Source organism: Dama dama, chromosome 27, assembly GCF_033118175.1.
Source record: "Dama dama isolate Ldn47 chromosome 27, ASM3311817v1, whole genome shotgun sequence".
Taxonomy (NCBI): Eukaryota; Metazoa; Chordata; class Mammalia; order Artiodactyla; family Cervidae; genus Dama; species Dama dama.
The window spans coordinates 40,592,642-40,612,100 of NC_083707.1; the positions used below are offsets into that span (position 1 = coordinate 40,592,642).

Sequence of the window (19,459 nt, forward strand, 5' to 3'; positions counted from 1 at the left end):
TCAGTATACAAAAAGTTGGTATTTGATCTATAATGTTCAATGCCTTATCAAATACTCAAAGCAAGAATAAAATGTTATTTATGAATTACAATTTTCATTGAAACCAAAAAAGACCCCCAGATATTCCAATTTCAAGTGAAAATCTCTGGTATTTTTTACGTGTTCAGATAATTCTGTACAAGCATCATGTGTACAAGGTGGAATCTGACCCAAATTTCACCGCCACGCAACATTTCTGAACTTCATCAGTCATCAGCATACATACATTCTAATCCCAACACCTTACATTAAATAGGAACTGACTTCTTCATAACATTCTTCATAAAATTAATAATAATTCTTCTCTGGGCACACTGTATATGCAGGTTGGAGGCTAAAACTAGTCTTCAAAAAAACCAAACCTGAGCCTCCTTTAATAGTTTCATTCTAACAGTACTAACGCACTGTTTTTTGCAACAATTCTCTTTGAATACTGGGAGAATGAACATTTTTTCTTAAAATGTGTTTTTCTGGACACACGAAGAGGATCCACTAAGATGGCTCACACGGAAACCCTGGAAAGTGAAGCTGGCCGTGGAAGCAATCCAGCTTCAGCGGTGGGCGGTGCAGGCATGCCAGCACACCTGTGTGCTCACCTGGCAGGGAGGCCGTGAGGACAGGTGCACGGAGAGCAGTCACTGGCCAAGCCGGTCACCTTCCCATAGTACCCAGGGGCACACGTGTCACAGTGGTTGCCAGAGGTGTTGTGGCCACAGTTCTGGGATTCCACGTTTCAAAAGGAGAGGAAAACAATGGGAAACCGTTAGAACACCTCCTCATCTGGAGACAGCCCAGCAACACCCCCAATTCACATCAGTTGACAGTTTTTTTTTTAATTCTCAAGGGAGCATTTTTGGTCATATTTTAAAAATCCTGAACATTGGCAGCTCTGCGGCCTTCATTCACTGTAAGACTGCATTCATCCACTGTGTGTGTGCATGCTGAGTCACTGAATCATGTCCAACTCTTCGTGACCTTATGGACTGTAGCCCGCCAGGCTCCTCTACCCACGGGATTCTCCAGGCAAGAATACAAAAACCACTACAATATTGTAAAGTAATCAGCCTCCAATTAATAAATGGGAAAAAAAAAAAGAATACTGGAGTGGGTTGCCATGCCCTCCTTCAGGGGATCTTCCTGACCCAGGGATCGAACCCACATCTCTTGCATTGGCAGCAGGTTCTTTACCACTAGAACCACCTGGGAAGCCTATTTAGTGCCCCTAGGAGTACCTAATCTTGTTAAATGATTAGTTGCCCCAAGGAAAGATGCATCACGAAAGAACCATGAATTTCCCCAACTATCCACATGACCTTTGTCTCTGTGATGGGCCAAGGGGCCTTCCTAGCTAATTACATCTTGCCCAAAGTTGCCTGAAATCAATTCTCCTTAAATCCTTAAATAAGATTTTCTTGTTTTCAGTATTAGGACTTTACTTTTGCCTGGGGCATGAACTGATTAGAATGAATAAATTTTTTAATAGTGTTGTAGCTATCTGCATCTTCATTTTACCTTGAATGACTGGAACAATTCTTTAATCCCAGATATCTAATGGAGTCAGCAAAGGTGAACACACATCTTTTTAACTGAGAAAATCCATGCAACATTTCAGCTTTTAAATTCACCTGTGCATGGCTATGGTTTAACAGTTTTCCCAGGGGAGACTGCCTTTAAATTCTGCATGTGAAAGATGCTTCCGAATAAAAGAAGAGGAAGACAAATCTGCTGTCGGAGCCCCGGTTCCTGTGATGAGGCTACAGCCAGGATCTAGGAGGCTTTGGTATGTCTTGGTGGGCAGCTCATTTTCCTTGAATGAGCTATTTTGCCTGCATCAAGTCAGTCTTGGCACAATTTAGACAGGGAACCAATGTTCCCACATGAGTTATCATAAAGAATGAGATTTCAGGAGTAGGGAAAAAATATCAGATTTTTCTGTGTTATCAATAAGATCTTGTTGGCTAAAGCAAAACCCTGGACACAAGAGTTTGTCTTCAGTCAAGGTCACAAGGCTTCTGTCTGAGGCTCTTGGTCCTTTTCAATGGTCAGAGCTCTCCTTATGTCACTGATGGTCTAGGGGGAGACATCCAGGAAGCAAATGCCCACTAAGACCTCCAGGAAAACAAGTACTTTTTGTTAAAGGTAAGGAGAAAGCAATATTTTACATAGAGAAATACATTTTCAACTTTGGCCTTAACTCATCTAAAAATATCCAGGTGACCCTTCAAATTCTATGACAGAAAGTTCTCATGTACCACCTCTACTGCAAGTAAAAACAAGAGACACTTAACTAATTTCCAGATTCATAACCATAAACAAATTCAAAGAGTTTATAAAAGAATTCCCACCAAAAATGTCAGGCCACTTAGCTAGACCTTTCTGAAGGAAATATTTGTGTACCTTACATTTAGCTAAATTTAAATACTCTAAATCAAGGAACTGGTGTGATTTCAAACCAGAAAAGGAGACACTCAGAGCCCACTGTAATTTCGAGCGTCAGGCAAGCACCCACACAAACCAGCGTACCAGACACTTCCCGGTTTCGGGGTCACAGGTGTCACTGTGGTTGTTGCAATTGCAGGGCACACATGAGGCCAGCAGAGGGCGTGGTCTCCTGCCATCACCTTCTGGAAGCTTCCCTCTGTGGTAGCCAGGTGCACAGTCCTGGAGGGATGCAAAAGGGAAGGACGTGAACAAAAAACCCGATTAAGAAACGGGCAGAGGACTTGAATATACATTTCTCCAGAGAAGATGCATCGATGACTGGCATATGAAAAGACGCTCAGCATCACTAATCATCATGGAAGTGCAAATCAAAACCACCATGAGATGCCAGCTCACATGGTTACTATCAAAAAACAAAACAAAAAAAACCCCAGAAAATAATAAGTGTTGGCAGGGAGGTGGAGCAACTGGAATGCTGCTGCTTTGCTGGTGGGAACGAAGAAAAGTCTGTCACTGTGGGAAACAGTATGATGGTTAGTATGGTGGTTCATCAAAAGCAACTGGAACGCTGCTGCTTTGCTGGTGGGAGCGAAGAAAAGTCTGTCACTATGGAAAGCAGTATGATGGTTAGTATGGTGGTTCATCAAAAAGCTAAAGAGTTATTGCATGATCCAGCAATTCTACTTCTGGGTATAAACCCCAAAGAACTGAATCCAGGGTCTTGGACATATGTGTACACCCATGTTTGTAGCAGCATTATTGACAATAGCCAAAGGTGAAAGCAACTCCAATGTCCACTAATGGATGGATGGATAAACACAATGTGCTCCATCCATCCAGTGGAATGTTATTCAACCTTAAGAAGGAAGCAGATTCTGACACGGGCTACAACACAGATGAATCTTGAGGGCATCATGCCCTGTGAAATTGGCCAGCCACCAAAAGATAAATACTGCTTGACTCCACCTATATGAAGGACCTAGAGTAGCAGTTTCATAAGACAGAAAGTAGAAGGGTGAGTCTGGGGGTGGCCATAGGGGTAAGTGTTTAATGGGTACAGAGTTTCAGTTTTATAAGATGAAGAATTCTGAAGATTGGTTGTACAGCAGGGTGAATGAACTGACCCACCTGCTACTGAACTGCACACTTTGGAAACAGTCAAGATGATAAATGCCTATGTTACCACAAGTAATTTTTAAAAGGGAAAAAAAAATGACATAATAGAAACGCACAGTGCTATTCATCACTCAGAGCTGCTGTAACAAGCATATTTCAACCCCAAACCAGGAACCAGGTTTCAACCACTGTCTCCTACCTGACACGAGAGTCCAGCCGTGCCAGGAGGACACAGACACTTCTCTAACAGGAAGGCCATCTCCCTGCCCGCGTGTGACTCTTCCGCCTTTCTGCCGACCTCCATTGAAATATTTGAGATTCTGTGAAACCATTGGGTTAAGAAGTGTGAAAGCAGGCACTAATATTTACAAAGAGAATTTTCAGAAACGGCACATTACACAATCATGTTGGCACACCTAGAAAACCAGAACTTTCCTGCCAGGTGGAGGGTAGTTCCTGTTCCCAGTTACAAAAGAAATGGGTAAAAACACACAAAAAGCACATTAGTCATTCCACAGGGCAAGACCTTGGCCAAATTTTCAGAACTTAAGAACAATGTTAGAGAAAGCACACCTGAAAGAACTCAAAGTACTAGTCTGGCCATAACTTAGGTGGCTTTCTTTATGGGATAAGTATTATGATACTAAATGAGCAAGGGATGGCATTCTTGATGCACTGTGACAAAGAATGGGCCTTGCAGTTGAAGGGCAGAAAATGGTAGAACTGTTTTGTTGCTTGTATGAAAGGTATCATCCTCACGTACTTACAAGTTATATCCACATTACTATAGGAGATGGATAATCTATGTCATTTTCATATACTTCATAATAATATTAATATTTAATAAGATTTTGGTGAGGAACAGAAATATTAACAACATGGGGTAATGGGAGATGATGTGAACCAAGTCCTTAAGGTTTGCTTTCAAATAAGAAAGACATATTAAAAATTCTAGAAATTTCCAAGTACCTGCTTTGCTGTAATCCTTGGCCATAAGAAGCTTTGATGAGGATGTACTCAATGTTGCTAAGAATGGACATAAAATCTGAGCGTGTGACAGGTTCTTCAGAAACAGAATTAAAATATTTCCAAAAATTCTGCAGATGAGAAGCACATTCAACTAAAGTCAGGGTACAGATCCTCAGAGGCCCATGAACTTAATTCCTTTAGAGATTTCTCCAGCAGTAAGCCCAGCTCTGTGTGTGACCCTAAATTTAACTACGGAAGCTCTCCTGTCACTTGCTGGGTGCAGTAGTCCCACCACCTCATTTATCCACAACCTCGTAACGCCTCCCTGGGGCCAGCCACAGAAAGAACAATCAGTAGACCTCTCCTGGAGGAAGGAACACACATGTCCCACGCTCAAGGGCATCCAAAAACCCAGAACCATTATATCCATACGGCTGAGACTCCTGTACTCAGATAAAGGATTTAAACTGCAATTCGCACTAAATTAACATGAGCCTCATGCATTTCTTGAGAACAGAAATTTGAATCCTTTTAGAAATCTTGCTAAACCCGTTGGAATTTTGACCCAACACCTTCTTCTTCACTCTCTCCTTATTACAGCAGAGAAACCTTATTCATGATTTCATTACATGCAGAACAGAGTTCCCAGCTCAAGGAGTGTATGTGGAAAGAGCGCTCAGTCACCTCTTTCATCCCCACTTCCTGCTCCTGCCTCACTCCGTTCTCGGGGGCTGGTGCGTCCACGTAGATGACCTGCTTCCTGGTCCGGCCTCCTTTGATGAGCACCTGAGGTTCCAGGTTGGAGGTGCCGATCCCATCGGAAGCGTAGAAGGCCACGCTGTAGCGCAGCGTGCCGCCGTAGGCCAGGAGCTGTCGGAGAGAACAATGGTGTTTACGTCTCTGACGTAGCCTTGGTTTAAAGATATTTCAGCATAAGCCTGCTGCCATTTGAAGGAAATCTTGTCTCTTAAAAATACATCACGTGAGTGTAATATGTTGTTTGACATGTGCTTCCTTCTAATTCTACTTAGTTCCAGATTCTTAAGTTGATTCAAGCTATAGTTCTTAAGTACACAATCCTTTAAAAGTTTTAAAAAACCACTTTATAAAGGTGTGTTTGGTTATAAAAAGCTGCATTTATGTACTGAATACAAGTCAATGGGTTGGGGATAAGTACACCCTTGAAACCACCACCACCACCATCAAAGTCACAGTCAAACCCATCACCTCCCAACGTTTTCTCTTGATGACGGCAACAAAGGTGAGCTCCAAAGTAACAAAACAACGTGATAACCATTCTAATGATTTTTAAGCTCCTTTGAATTAAACATGATCTATAACCACTGGAGCACATATTTCCAAGTTTCAAAAACCAGGATGAATTCACACACAGACTCATGTATTTACATAAGCAAAAACGCAAATGATGTCTTCAGGTTTCTTTTTTTCCCCCCAAATAGGTGACAAATTCTTGAGAAGACCCTCCTAGGCCATAGCACCCAGGCTTGTATTAAGCCTCTATTAGTAAAAAAAATAAAATAAAATAAATGTTTGCTGAGTGATTGCTTTAAAAAGGAGAAAAAGAATATGACTTTCACTTGAAAGGACTTTTAAAATGATGTGTGTGTGTGCTAAGTCACTTATCCAACTCTCTGTGACCCTATGGACTGTAGCCTGTCAGACTCCTCTGTCCATGGAGATTCTCTAGGCAAGAATACTGGAGTGGGTAGCCATTCCCTTCTCCAGGGGATCTTCCTGACGCAGGGATTGAACCTGGGTCTCCGGCATTGCAGGCAGATTCTTTACCATCTGAGCCGCCAGGGAAGCCCCTTAAAATTAATGGAAATGTTAAAAGAACCATTCATGTGGAGGACTTTTTCTAAGTGTTAACCACTCCATCCCCTCACAGAAGAGGAGACTAACACCCACTCTAGTTAGCAATAGGCCAACCCAGGGCCCTTGTGACTTCCAGGGGCACCTCTGCCCCCAGGAAAGGTGGATGGGGCTCTAGGCTGGATGCTTGTCTCACCTGGTCTCCCTGAAACTGCCCGGGCAGCCGCCAGTAAAACGGCTCCGCGTGGACCTGCTGCCTGACAGTCACGGCGTCTAGTAGGACATCGGGGGCCTGGTAGTACACCCCATCGGTCGTGCCCTTGAGGTTACTCTGAGAAACCACACGCAGGAGAGGCTGATCTGAGCCCAGCGTCACCTAGTCAGGGAGGGGAGGAGAAAGCCACTTCAGAACGTGAATGAACTCCACACCTCGGACCTCAGAGGCTTTGCTGTTCAGGTGAGATTGCTTCATTACTCAAACAGGAGTAAGAAAGGCTTTTCTTTTAAATGTAAACATCCAGACTAAAATGAACTGAAAGTGCTATACTGGGCAATGTTCAGCTACATGAAGGAGACCACTGAGACACTGTAACTTCATCTTCCAACTAAAGCTACAGGCAGGTTAGCACAGAGCTACACTGACGTTGTTGTTCCTGCTCCGATTACTTCCTGGACAGCTGAGGCAGGGCTCTGAGTCTTTTAATTTTTTAGGTCTCACAGGTCTTAATTGCAGCTCGTGGGATCTTTACTGCGGCATGCAGGATTTAGTTCCCCGACCAGGGATCAAACCTGGGCCCCCTGCATTGAGTGCTCGAAGTCTTTAGCCACTGGACCACCAGGGAAATCCTAGAGTTCTGATTCTTAATGATCTCAAGGTAGCCTCCTAGAATTTCTGACACAGTAAGAGGAAAATGCAATGCAAGTACTTGACAGTCTCTCCCACCTGCACCCAGCTCCCAAGGGTAGAAGGTCAAAAACAGAACACTAAACTCGCGTGTGACTCACCGGCTTCCTCACGTAGCCCTCGGCCTCCGAGCACAGCTGCGACAGCCCGAAGCAAAAGCAGGGCGTGCATCCCCGAGGGTTCGCCTCATCCAGAGCAAAGCTGCCAGCTCGGCACTCACCGCACTGAGGACCAGCGACATTTTCCTAAAGGGGACAAAGCGACAGACTCACTTCTACTTGAGAAAAGGAGACACGGTTTCTGAACAAACAGAAATGAAATCAAAGAAACCATTTTGGATGAATAGGCATGGATGAACCAGCTGCTTCTTAGGCTGGCGCCTCAACCTCTCTGAGCATCAGTTCTCTCAGAATCAGTGATTCCCAAGCTCAGCTGATCATCTGAATTGTCTCGGAAGCTTCAGGAAAATGCAGACACCCTCGTGAGTCTCCAGGAGGGGGCCTGGATCCTCCTGGAGTGAGTCCCCAGGGGACTGGTGAGCAGTCAGGGGAAGAGCCTTGGGCCAGTTGCCCTGCACTGACCGTCCGTGGTGAGAAGTGAGACCACAGATACGGGGAACCGAGCACGCATCCACTGAGGACCACCCCTGATCCACTCGAGTTTCCCCTCCATCCCCCCACCACCAGTCAACCCAGGGCCAGGCTTCCATCTCCTGGACCCAAGGAAAGGACCAGAGAGAGTGGTCAAGGACCTTCTAGTGACAAAGCACAATGGGAAAACGAATGAAAATACACAGAGTTAGGGATGATGTTGAAATCTAACCTCCTGGTGAAATAATCAATGCACATTTCCTCCAGTCTGCCCAGCAGGCACAAGAGAATAGTTACTTACCAGCTGAACAACCACACATCTTCCTGAAGCCCTGTTATCTATTTCACCTGTATATTCAAGACAGATTGGCTACTCAGCCAACAGGAACACATGACAGAAAACTCGGCGTGGTTTTCAAATCAGTTCCATCATCTGACACTTGTAATAAACTGTACAAATTCCATCTAAAGCATCATCCATCACTCTAGAAGAGCACACACAGAATTTAACCTCAGACCCAGAAGGTGGTGCAAAATCATTAAGAGAAGCGTCTAGAAGCCAGGTGCTTACTTAAATAGTGAAAGCCCCGAAGTCATGATGACGAGTGAGAAAGTGGAAAGGAAGTGGGGCCAAGGTCTGTACCTTGCAAGAGCAGGCTCCGGTCTCCTGGGCGCAGCTGCAGAGCCCCTGCTCCTGGTCACAGGCATCAGCCAGGGTCCCCCTCGGGTCACAGTCACAGGCCACACAGTCGGGGAAGCCTTTGTACCCTGGGGAGCACTGGTTGCAGGCCCGTCCACCAAATGCAGGCTTACACTGGCAATGGCCAGTGACTACATCACACTGCTGGCTGGCTGACCCCACATTACTGCAATTACAGGCCTGGAAGAGAAAACAGTGAAATAAATCAAAAAGTAGCTTCTACATTTTCATAATGTGCACATAGGGGGACGATAGGAAACCTGGAGAAACCATACAAGCAAAAGGGCCTCTCTCACTACTGCTTTTTGGACTCATGACACAAGCCATCAAGAGACAGGACCCACATTGCTGGACATCATTGAACCCATGCATGCTGGGCCACGGTTGCAGACTGAAATTCAATCTACTCAGTAGGTCAAAGCAGTCCAGCAGAATCATTTTAGATCTCGAGGAATGTCCCCTCTGTTTTCAAAACGCAAACTCCAAGTTTAACAGACGAAAGTAACACAGAAAAACAGAACTGCTGAAGATGGATATATGTGCCCCGCCCCAGGAAAGCACTTTATGTCCTTCTTCTGGAAGATAGCATATATTGCAGGATATATTTAAAATGCAAGAAAATAAAATTTTCATATACCAACCCATCAATTTCTCCAAGTAGGCTCTTGAAGAAAATTTAGAATATTGTATTTTAAGTATGTCACGTCTTCCACTTTGATTCCTACCGTAGGTGCTGAGTTATGACTAGAAACCATAAAGCTACTCAAACAGGTTAAAATTAAGCACATAGATAAAAGAAAAAGAATGAAGCCTGACACAGCGAAGTAATTCTCAGCTGGGAAAACACGCAGGTGACCCCGCACACCTGGCATCCGAGCTCGAGGTCGTGGCCCCAGTGTCTGTCTGCACACTCCTCGCATGCTGCACCCCGAGTGTGAGGCGGGCACACACACTCCCCAGTCTCTGGGTCACAGGTGTTCTGGGTGTGAGCACAGTCGCAGGCTATGAGAGAGATACGGGGTCTTGTTAGGAATCAGGACCATCGGGTCAACCAAAGGAGTCAAGATGCTGCTGCTGCAGAGTGTCTGCCTGTGTTAATAATCTCAACCACTCCTGTAGTTCCTGAAGAGACCTCATGATCCCCAGGACCCCACCATGTCTCATGAGAGGCGGAGGCTCCTCCTTGTTGAAGAGAGGCTGATGCATGAGAGATGATCAGGAGGCAGAGGAGAAACAGAGAGAAGGCCAGGCAAGGCCTCCGCAGGTGGAGAGGGCAGGCAGCTAATGCTTACTGAGCCTCTGTGTGCCAATCACTGTGCCGAGAACTCTAAGCACCACCTTGACAGTAACTCCTGGATGGAGTCTAATCGGCCTCTCCTCTTGACGGATGGAGAACGAAGCTAAGGAAAGTCATTAGCCTAAGCTCACAGTCAAGGCTTATGGACTTCCCAGAACAGGGATCAGGAGACAGAAAAAAAGGGATGAAATCCTACATGTAAAGAAAAAACGTAAAGGAACTTAACAGAATTAGTCCGAAGTCGAAGGAGAAAAGTTTAGGCAATACAGGGAAGTCTGAAATGCCGGATTCCAGCGCTTACGTGTACAGCCACCGTCCTGGTAGGAATAGAAGCCACGGGCACACCTGTCGCACTTCTCCCCAGCCACACCCGGGACGCAGAGACACTGGCCTTCCGCCGTGCAGTCATCCGACAGGGAGCCGGCACCGCAGTTACAGGGCAGGCACCCGAGCCCCGTGTCCAGCCCATAGTAGCCGTACTGTTTCATGGGGGCAGAGCGGAGGAAGACAGAACAGATTTTAGTCAGTGACTAGTACCGACTAATGAAGAAGGAAATGGCAACCCACTCCAGTACTCTTGCCTGGAGAATTCTGTGGACAGAGGAGCCTGATGGGCTGCCGTCCATGGGGTCGCACGGAGTCAGACACGACTGAAGCGTCTTAGCATGCATGCATGCATGCACGCATTGGAGTAGGAAATGGCAACCCACTCCAGTGTTCTTGCCTGGAGAATCCCAGGGACAGAGGAGCCTGGTGGGCTGCCGTCTATAGGGTCGCACAGAGTCGGACACGACTGAAGCGACTTAGCAGCAGCAGCAAGCTACTAACCACCGACCCAAGGGACATGAGTTTGAGCAAACTCCAGGAGAGAGCGGAGGACAGAGGAGCCTGGCATGCTGCTGTCCACGGGGTGGCAAAGAGTTGGACATGACTTAGGGACTAAATGACAAAAACAAAAGTACCTACTAGAACATTTCTCAAATCAGCACCTGCACTTGTCACATGCTCACAAAGGACTCAGGACCCCATCCCCCTTCCCTGGGAACTGATACATACTCTCCAGACGGGGGTGCCCAGCTGCTCCCACCACCGTGCGGCAGGCACCCACTCTTTCTGCCAGTTGTGATCCCATTTCATCTGAACCAGTTCCAGACATCAACACTGACACACACACGAACTGTCCGAGAGGACCTGGAGGCATCTTACCAAGCACTGGTCACACCGTTGTCCGGTCACGTGTGGTTTGCAGCCACAGAGTCCAGTTTCCGGGTGGCAGACGGCAGAAAGGGAGCCTTGGCCATGACATTCACAGGCTAACACACACAGAAGACGTATTTGTGCCTATTTCTGGATATGGCTCTTATATAATCCCTTAATCCCCAAAGGAGAAATTTTACACATTCATGTTGCAAATCGGAAAATGAAAACAAAATGATTGCTTTGCAATAACTTTAAAAATTTACTCTTTTTCTGAGTGAGCCAAAATAAGGTTGGTGGAAGGAACTATCACAGAGAAAAAAAATGTACTGAAACTATTAAGGTAATAATCTGCAAATGAGCTTAACCAATTTCATGAATTCCTTGAAATTTTTTAAATGAGCTGCCAATGTATATCAACCAATCTTCATAAAAAACATGCAAAGAAGATTTCAAAATCGATTTAGCCATTTGCTCATTCCAATCCTATATAAATATTTTAAGTTGAGTTACAGCCATGTAGATAAGTAATATTATAGTTCACGATTTAATTTGAAATATTTCTTATTCTAAGACCTGAGTCCTTTGACTCAGGCATTCAGGCCTGAGGTTGCAGTTTCATCTCCAGCCAGAATATTGATGTTTAAAGCTACAGAGTCCCTCACCTTGTCAAAGTGATGCAATTTAACGAGTCCAAGAAAGGTTTAATTGATCTTCATACTATAGCTGTCAATATGCACCTCATTTAAAGTTTGTAATATGTTCACCGACAAGATATCCCAGGATGTGTACTATCTAGGAATGCTTGGGCTTAGAAAATGCACACTCTCTGTCCGGTGGCATAATCATGTAAGAAAAACGTCACGAAATATCTCAGGCCCAGGCACACTGTGTGGGGCAGGCTTTGCAGGGCATACACCTGTCAGCTTGTGTCTGTCATGTTACAGTCAAAATGTGAAATAAATGAATTAACCTTCATAACAAACACAGAAGGGGAGCACTAACATTTTTCTCTTTGGTGAGAAATCTAAGACTTAGAAAGATGATATAATTTACCATAGATCACACAGCTATGTCAGGCTGGATGTACATAAAGCAAAATATGATGGAAAACTTGTAAATGTGTTTGAATACTAAATTTTATTTAACCTAAATGTAGATCAAGTAGTTCTGATGAAAATTCAGCATCCTTATTATTGTTGTTGTTTAGTCACTAAGTCAAGTCAGACTCTTGCAACCCCATGGACTGTAGCCCACCAGGCTCCTCTGTCCATGGGATTTCCCAGGCAAGAATACTGGAGTGGGCTGTCATTTCCTTCTCCAGGGGATCTTCCCTACCAAGGGATTGAACCCGGGTCTCTTGTGCCTCCTGCATTGCAGGCCAATTCTTTACCACTGAGTCACTTGGGAAGCCCATACTAATTAGGATGGGCTATAAAAGATGCACTGAATTTTGAAGACTCATTATTTAAAAAAATAAAGCCAAAAAAATTTAATTAAAAAAAGAAAGCAGTCATCTCATTAACACTTTGAAAACTTGATTACATGATAAAATAACACTTTCTATATATTGAGTTAAATACATGTGTTATTAAAATCTATTCCATCTATTTCTTTATACTTTTTAAAAGGTGGCTCTTAGAAAATTTTCAATTACACGTATGGCTTGCATTTCTATCGGACACTATTGATACAGAAAAATGATAAAAATCACTGCTCTTATTGCTAGCAATTATAATTGCTACCATTTATTTACTGTCTAGAACTTTAAATTTGTTATCCCATTTATTTTTCAGGAAGGCCTAGTGTACACATATAATTATGTCCATTTTACGCATGAGGAAATAGCAGCTAGGATAAGTTAATAAATTTGCCTAATATCACATGGCTGCTTGGTGACCATGTGACCCTGGACGTGACCCTGTGTTATTCAGACCCTAAAACCCTGAACCCACACATGTGCTTCCCTGCTACACCAGCCTGTATAAGCTCCCCACTAGACTTGGGGTTTACAAGTCTGATAAAGTTCCAGCTCCCATCACAATACTCAGCATCGTGCCTGGGAAGTAACAGACATGCAATAAATGACAAATGAACTATCATCAAGGTTTACAATAAGCATGAAAAGAAAAGCCGTGAGAATGGTGAAGGCATTCTGTAAACTTTGAAGCTTTACACAATTACAGGTTATCATAGTTATGATAATTATCATGTCCTATGATAATCAATCAAGGTGCTGAATGTCAGGTTCATAGCCCCAGGGCGATTAACACCTTGTTCATCTCTTGTGCTCCTAGGGCAGCATGTTTTCTGTATCACTGGCTCCCTCTTGTGTCTCTACATTGTAATAGCATAGTAGGGCTTCAGTATAGGAAATCATCAAAAAGGTGAAATCATCAAAAGGGGCTTCCCTATTGGCTCAGATGGTAAAGAGTCTGTCTGCAGTGCGGGAGACCCGGGTTCAATCCCTGGGTCGGAAAGATCCCCTGGAGAAGGAAATGCAACCCACACCAGTATTCTTGCCTGGAAAATCCCATGGACGGAGGAGCCTGGCAGGCTACAGTCCATGGGGCCGCGGAGTCAGACATGACTGAGCCATTTCACTATCAAAAAGACAGTGCTAGTGGTAAAGAACCCGCCTGTCAATGCAGGTGATATAAGAGACACGGGTTTGATCCCTGTGTGGGGAGGATCCCCTGGAGGAGGGCATGGCAACCCCCTCCAGTATTCTTGCTTGGAGAATCCCATGGACAGACGGAGCCTGGAGGGCTACAGTCTACAGGGTCACAAAGAGTCAGACACAACTGAAGCATCTTAACATGCATGCATCAAAATAACATATCACTGCAATTTTTACTCTTTCATTCCTTTTTCAAGAACCATGCAAAAAGTAAATCTGAGAGCTATATCAGCCCTAAGGCTATAAGTTTGTCATCCTGGGAATTTGAAATTTGCTTTTCTCAGTAACTGATTCTGCATGGTCTGTCATTTCAAGGGTCTGAGTTGAGCCTTGCAGAGCGATGCGGAGTCAGCAGTTCAGGCAAAAACTGCTGAGATGTTACAATTTGGGGGCGAGGGTCTCCCCATTTCCCACTCCACATCTTGAAATCCCATCTGCCTGAAGAAGCCCTTAGCATCTACCTGACAAACGGGACAGGCTTCCTTCACCTCCGCAGTCCTTGGGAGCAGTGCCGGCACTCTATGAGTACCACTTCCTCCTGAAATGGGAGGCTGCGTGTTTTCTAGGCCGCTTGACCTCCATTTGGAGTACCTGATCGAGCTAACCCAGTGCAGATGGGGTCAGGTGACCTCCTGGACGAGCACTGTTTGATGGTAGGTAGATGGATGGAGGTGTTTCCCCAGTGGCTCAGGAGTAAAGAATCTACTTGCCAATGCAGGAGACTCAAGTTCAATCCCTGGGTCAAAAAGATTCCCTGAAGGAGGAACTGGCAACCCACTCCAGTACTCTTGCCTGAGAAATCCCACGGACAGAGGAGCCTGGTGGGCTACAGTCCATGGGGTCAAAAAAGAGCCCGACATGATTTAGCGACTGAGCATGAGAACGAGATGAGTGGAGTCTTCACAAGGCGGTAAGGAGTGGACCCAACTGCGACAGCCCACACACTCACCACGGCAGTTCTTCGCGGTCACCGCATCCCCGTAGAAACCGTCAGCACACCTCTCACAGTGGGGGCCATCGGTGTTCCCAAGGCATCGCAGGCATTCTCCGGTGACAGAATCACAGCTCCCAGGCTCCAAGAGGTCAATGTTGCCGCTGCAGTTGCATGGGACGCAGGAGTCTCCGGGCACTGTTGGGTTTCCATAGTAACCGTCTGCACATCTGTATAAAAGATGGAGACAGAGATGCGCACAAATGCAATTACTGTAGACTGTACCCCATCATCCAGGGACTCTCTGAGTGGTTAATCAATCATACTGACTCTTTACCTAAGATTTTCTGTGAGAGGAACGCGGCTCCCAGTTCAGGCATTCACAGATCCCATCACTCATTGTGAGGCATGGGGAGTGTATCTAAATAAGCCAACAATCTCCTGGGACAGGCTCCGGACCCGGGCAACTTGGCCCCACCATTCAGGGAGGCCACCTCCCATGGAGACCAGCTAGACTTGGCACCAAGACTCACATGGGAAAGACAGCCCCTGGCCTCCGGGCGCCAGGAGACACTTCTATCAAACTAGCTCTCACTTGTGGAATTATCCAGAGTAAAAGGACATTCAAATGTGTGAACAGATGTACAAACTCCTGGCTGTTTCCCATTGCTACTGATGAGAACTCAGGTTAGCTCAGAGAGATCAAAGTATTCCCATGGACTTTCAACATTAATTTTCTAATTGATCAACTGGCTTCTCTGAGTCTATAAAATAATAATTACATATCAAAAACTATAAAGCCACACGTAACTACACATTTAAAAACAAACACAGAATTCATTGTAAACATTTCTGGAAACCACTTGAGTTGAAGGAGTACCTCTCGCACCAATCCCCCATGTATCCCGGGGCACACTGGTCACACACCACTTCGTCCCCATCATCCAGGTGGCAGGTGGGGCTGAAACTGACAAAACAGCAGAGATGAATGCACTTCTCTGGTGAATGGTGCAGAACTCCTAAATATTAAAATGCTTGACTCCCATCACTCCTGTCCTTACATACCTTCACTCCTTAGCCCAGAAATGAAGGCCCCCAATCACACGGCCCACCCAGTGGGCACTAGACACTCCCTGTTTGTCCGTTGACCTGGGCTGCGATTCTTCCCACTCTGTCTGGGCTCACCGGCTCACCCTCAATGCCCTCCTCAGCGGTCTCCTCCAGGAGGCCGGCTCTGAGGCTCAAGCCAAGTTCCTCTCCTCCAGTCCCTGGGGCTGGGCTGCCTGCCTCAGAGCTGCCCACACTGGCCAAGAGCAAGTTCACTTCCAATTTCCTCTCCTCCTGCAAATCTCAGATTGAGAGGTTCCTCAGGGCATCGCCCCTGGTAGATGCCCCCTGCACAGTGGACATACTTCCCCTGTCCTCATGATCACACAGTGGATGCCATGGTGCCAGCAGCCACAGCTAAACAGTCTGATGCTCAGGACACCTACCATGATACCCAGCACATACCAGGCACTCAATAAAGATTTGCTGAATCAACTTAATGAATTCAGTTCATTCCCAATGAGCCTCATATTTACATATTTTGATCATTAGCTCAAATACTCCTGAAGCCCCGGAACAAGTTTTATTCATATCCATGTCCCCCTCTACTTCCTAGCCCACTGGTAGGCACACACATTGAAGGAAGTGATGATCAACATTAGACCAAGAGGAAAAAAGGCAGGCAAATGTCCTTGCCACCACACAACTTGCCTTATATACTTCAAGACGTCAAACTTTTTTTAAAAGACAGAGTCTTTTCCTCCATCTCTAGTCCCAGTTAATTACCATGGGGCAAATTCACACTCTCATTGCACACAGGTCTTGCTCTGAAGACATCAGTGCGGGTCTGGATGGGAACCCTGGCCCCTCGGGGCAGGACGGGCTAGTGGAGGAGCCAGGCTTACCTGTTGGAGGCGGTGGAGAGCGGGCAAGCGCAGGGCTGGCAGTCCCTGGGGGTCCCTCGGGAAGGCAGTCCATAGAAGCCGGGCAGGCAGCGCTCGCAGTGGTCCCCGGTGGTGTTGTGCTGGCATGCCTAGGACACATGTGGAGAGGCTTGGCTCTGGCCCGCTGAGCGGGCCTCAGAGTTAGCCACAAACAACTTGCAGTCCAAGCAGAAAAAAAAAGGCAAAACACTAAAGCAAGTCACCAAACACTCCTCTATGAGGAGAGGCTGCCTAATTCCAGACCGGCTGATAAAATCTTTTAATTTGTGAAAACAGGAAGCAAGAGACCTTTCATTTCCAACCACTATACTCGGTCTCCTCTGCAGTAACAAAATGGTTCAAAGAGCTGCTCTGGGATCCTGGATGGCAGAGGGTGCAGGAAGTGGACACCCCCACCACCAGCCCAAGTGTGGGAAGAGGTCTCCAAACCCAAAAGGAAGAGGGAGAGAGCTTTTAAAGGAGCAACAACGTCATTAAGCAATGGGCAACTGAGCTTGAGGAACTTATCGTGGGAAGTCTGAGTCTGCGTGCAAGCCATCCTTCCACACCACCCTACAGACACTTCACTTGTAGAGAACAAAGACACGAACAAAGAGCTAAATAAAATCTGTCTTTCCAAAGAAACAGAAAAATGAGGCTCCAGAAAGAATAAGCAATGGGCGGCACCACGCCGAGGTCTTCCCCATGGGTCTGATCATTAAATTTTCCCTGCCCTGCTACTCAATCAATCACTTAGGGAAAAAGCATGAACCTCCCTCTGTGCAGTGCGGGTGAATAGGGTTTGGCTGATTACCATACACATTCATTCCGTCTCTGAGTGGTGAATCCATTAGAGCCCAGGAGTGTGGCCTGGCTCCCAGGCACAAAAGCCTAAAAGAATTCCTGACTGAAGTTAAAAAACAAGTCTCGCCCTGTATCTGCCCCAAAGTTCATTCTCAAGATAAACCACATATTTGTTAAGCCCTGTTTCAACTCCTACTGCATGAAAGAAGAACTTGTTTGCAGAGTTCATCTGCTAACAACGATGAAGCATTATATATCGCACAAATGAGGGAGACTATCAGATATCTTATTATTCCTCTTATGATATACTATGTAATATAATGTTAAAATCTACTAGCACTTGCATTTAAAAGATCTGATCTTTTTGGCTTAATCAGTGGACGTTTTCTACCTTTATGTTACTTTTTAGTCTTGTGACATAAATCATTATTTATTGTCCTAAGAAAAAACCTGCTGTGAAATGATACCTCCCTTTTCTATTATTACCAAAGCAACTTTTCTTTAAAAAAAAAAAAAGAAAAGAAATAAAAAGCAGGAAATAGTCTATGTCTTGAACTTAAACCTCCAGATTTCCTTTGGGGTTCACAAAGGCAGGGATGTTCCCTGTGCAGGAAGCATTTTTTAAAAAATCACTTCTGAGTAGAGCCAGGACTTCAGGGTGGGGGACAGGCACATGAGGTCTCAGACTCACAAAGCAAACACCATGAGCATCGCACTCAGATGCATGGCCGTGGCATTCACAGGGCTGACAGATGCCTCCGAACAGTATTCCGTCCACGCGGTAATAGCCAGGGAGACAGGACTGCAAAAGAAGGACAGGTGACCATACAGGTGAAGGTAACTTCTTATGCAAAATGCAAATCATCTTTTCCCCAGTATGTTAGAAACAAAAAACCACTCAGTCTTCCATGAACAGAAAACTTAGTTTTTTGCCCAAACATGCCATAAAATGCACCCATATGATGCATACGATTCAATGATTTTTTTTTTTCAGTAAATTTACTGAGTGGTGCAACTACCACCATAATCCAGTTCCTTATATGTTTTAAAGGCAGAAACATGCACACAGCAACTTAATAGCTCTTCAGTAAGCCAGCGTACATCATAGGAGTTTTCCACTGCAACATTCTTAGAAATCATGTAATAGTCATTTAACCAATATTTCAAATGGAGAGGATATTTTTCCCTCTGCTATTTTTTCTTTTGCTTAAAATTATAAAATGTTGCCATCATATTGTTAAATGCACATCTGTGTCAAATAGCATCAGTTTAATAAAACAAATGTTACAGGTACGCTTCCCTTGGTCATCGTGCTGGTCTGACAACTTGGAGATTCAGGGACAAGGAGTCCCCTAGACACTGTACTTCGTGTCATCCTCCTGGCGACCCTGAGAAATTGACTCTATTTGACAGACATGCAATCTGAAACATGAAGCATTAGCTATGGTCCTCGGTGCTCAGACAATGATTCAACACCAGGTGTGCACACCTGCAAGACCCCTGTCCACGGGCCGCCCAGGGCAACAGCAGACAAGAAACGCATCCAGAGTGCGGGCTGGGGGATGATTAATTTGAGGCTGGCACACTCCCTTGGGGCCATGGCACAAGGGGGTATGGGTTTGTTTTCTATTGTTCTAAGGATTCTTAGAGAGTATTTCATTATAGTAATAATGTATAATGCCTTCATTCACACTGATCTTGGGAATGTCCCCTATCACCTCCCACAGCCATGCTCCCCTGGGGACAGCAAGCTTCTATACAGATGCGCATTGAGCAGGCAGCCGCCTGGGGGTCTGTGTGGCAGCTACAGGGCTCCCCCAAATTCCATTCTCAGTGAATAGCTGCCTGATTCTTTAAGTCAGCTTCTGAGCAAGAGTTGGATTACAGAATGAGTTCTGCTTGACACAAACCCCGACAAAGAAGACTTGAGGTTCCTGTTCCTGCCTGAGCATCATCCCACACACACCCACACTTTTGCTCCAAAGCC

The 19,459-nt window shown here is 45.4% G+C and overlaps 1 protein-coding gene across 1 annotated transcript in view; it reads right to left on the reverse strand.

Moving 5' to 3' along the window:
- LAMA1 (laminin subunit alpha 1) overlaps positions 1-19,459 on the reverse strand; it is a 124,007-nt gene that overhangs the window by 43,562 nt on the left and 60,986 nt on the right. Inside the window, exons 16-30 of the mRNA XM_061130669.1 lie at positions 18,164-18,274; positions 16,651-16,778; positions 15,579-15,665; positions 14,717-14,928; positions 11,097-11,203; positions 10,192-10,369; positions 9,459-9,595; positions 8,537-8,773; positions 7,405-7,548; positions 6,596-6,775; positions 5,251-5,436; positions 4,567-4,694; positions 3,797-3,917; positions 2,563-2,700; positions 636-757 (exon numbers count right to left, since the gene is read on the reverse strand). Of these exons, the coding sequence (XP_060986652.1) occupies positions 636-757; positions 2,563-2,700; positions 3,797-3,917; positions 4,567-4,694; positions 5,251-5,436; positions 6,596-6,775; positions 7,405-7,548; positions 8,537-8,773; positions 9,459-9,595; positions 10,192-10,369; positions 11,097-11,203; positions 14,717-14,928; positions 15,579-15,665; positions 16,651-16,778; positions 18,164-18,274 (2,216 nt within the window). The remainder of the gene's footprint in view (positions 1-635; positions 758-2,562; positions 2,701-3,796; positions 3,918-4,566; positions 4,695-5,250; positions 5,437-6,595; positions 6,776-7,404; positions 7,549-8,536; positions 8,774-9,458; positions 9,596-10,191; positions 10,370-11,096; positions 11,204-14,716; positions 14,929-15,578; positions 15,666-16,650; positions 16,779-18,163; positions 18,275-19,459) is intronic.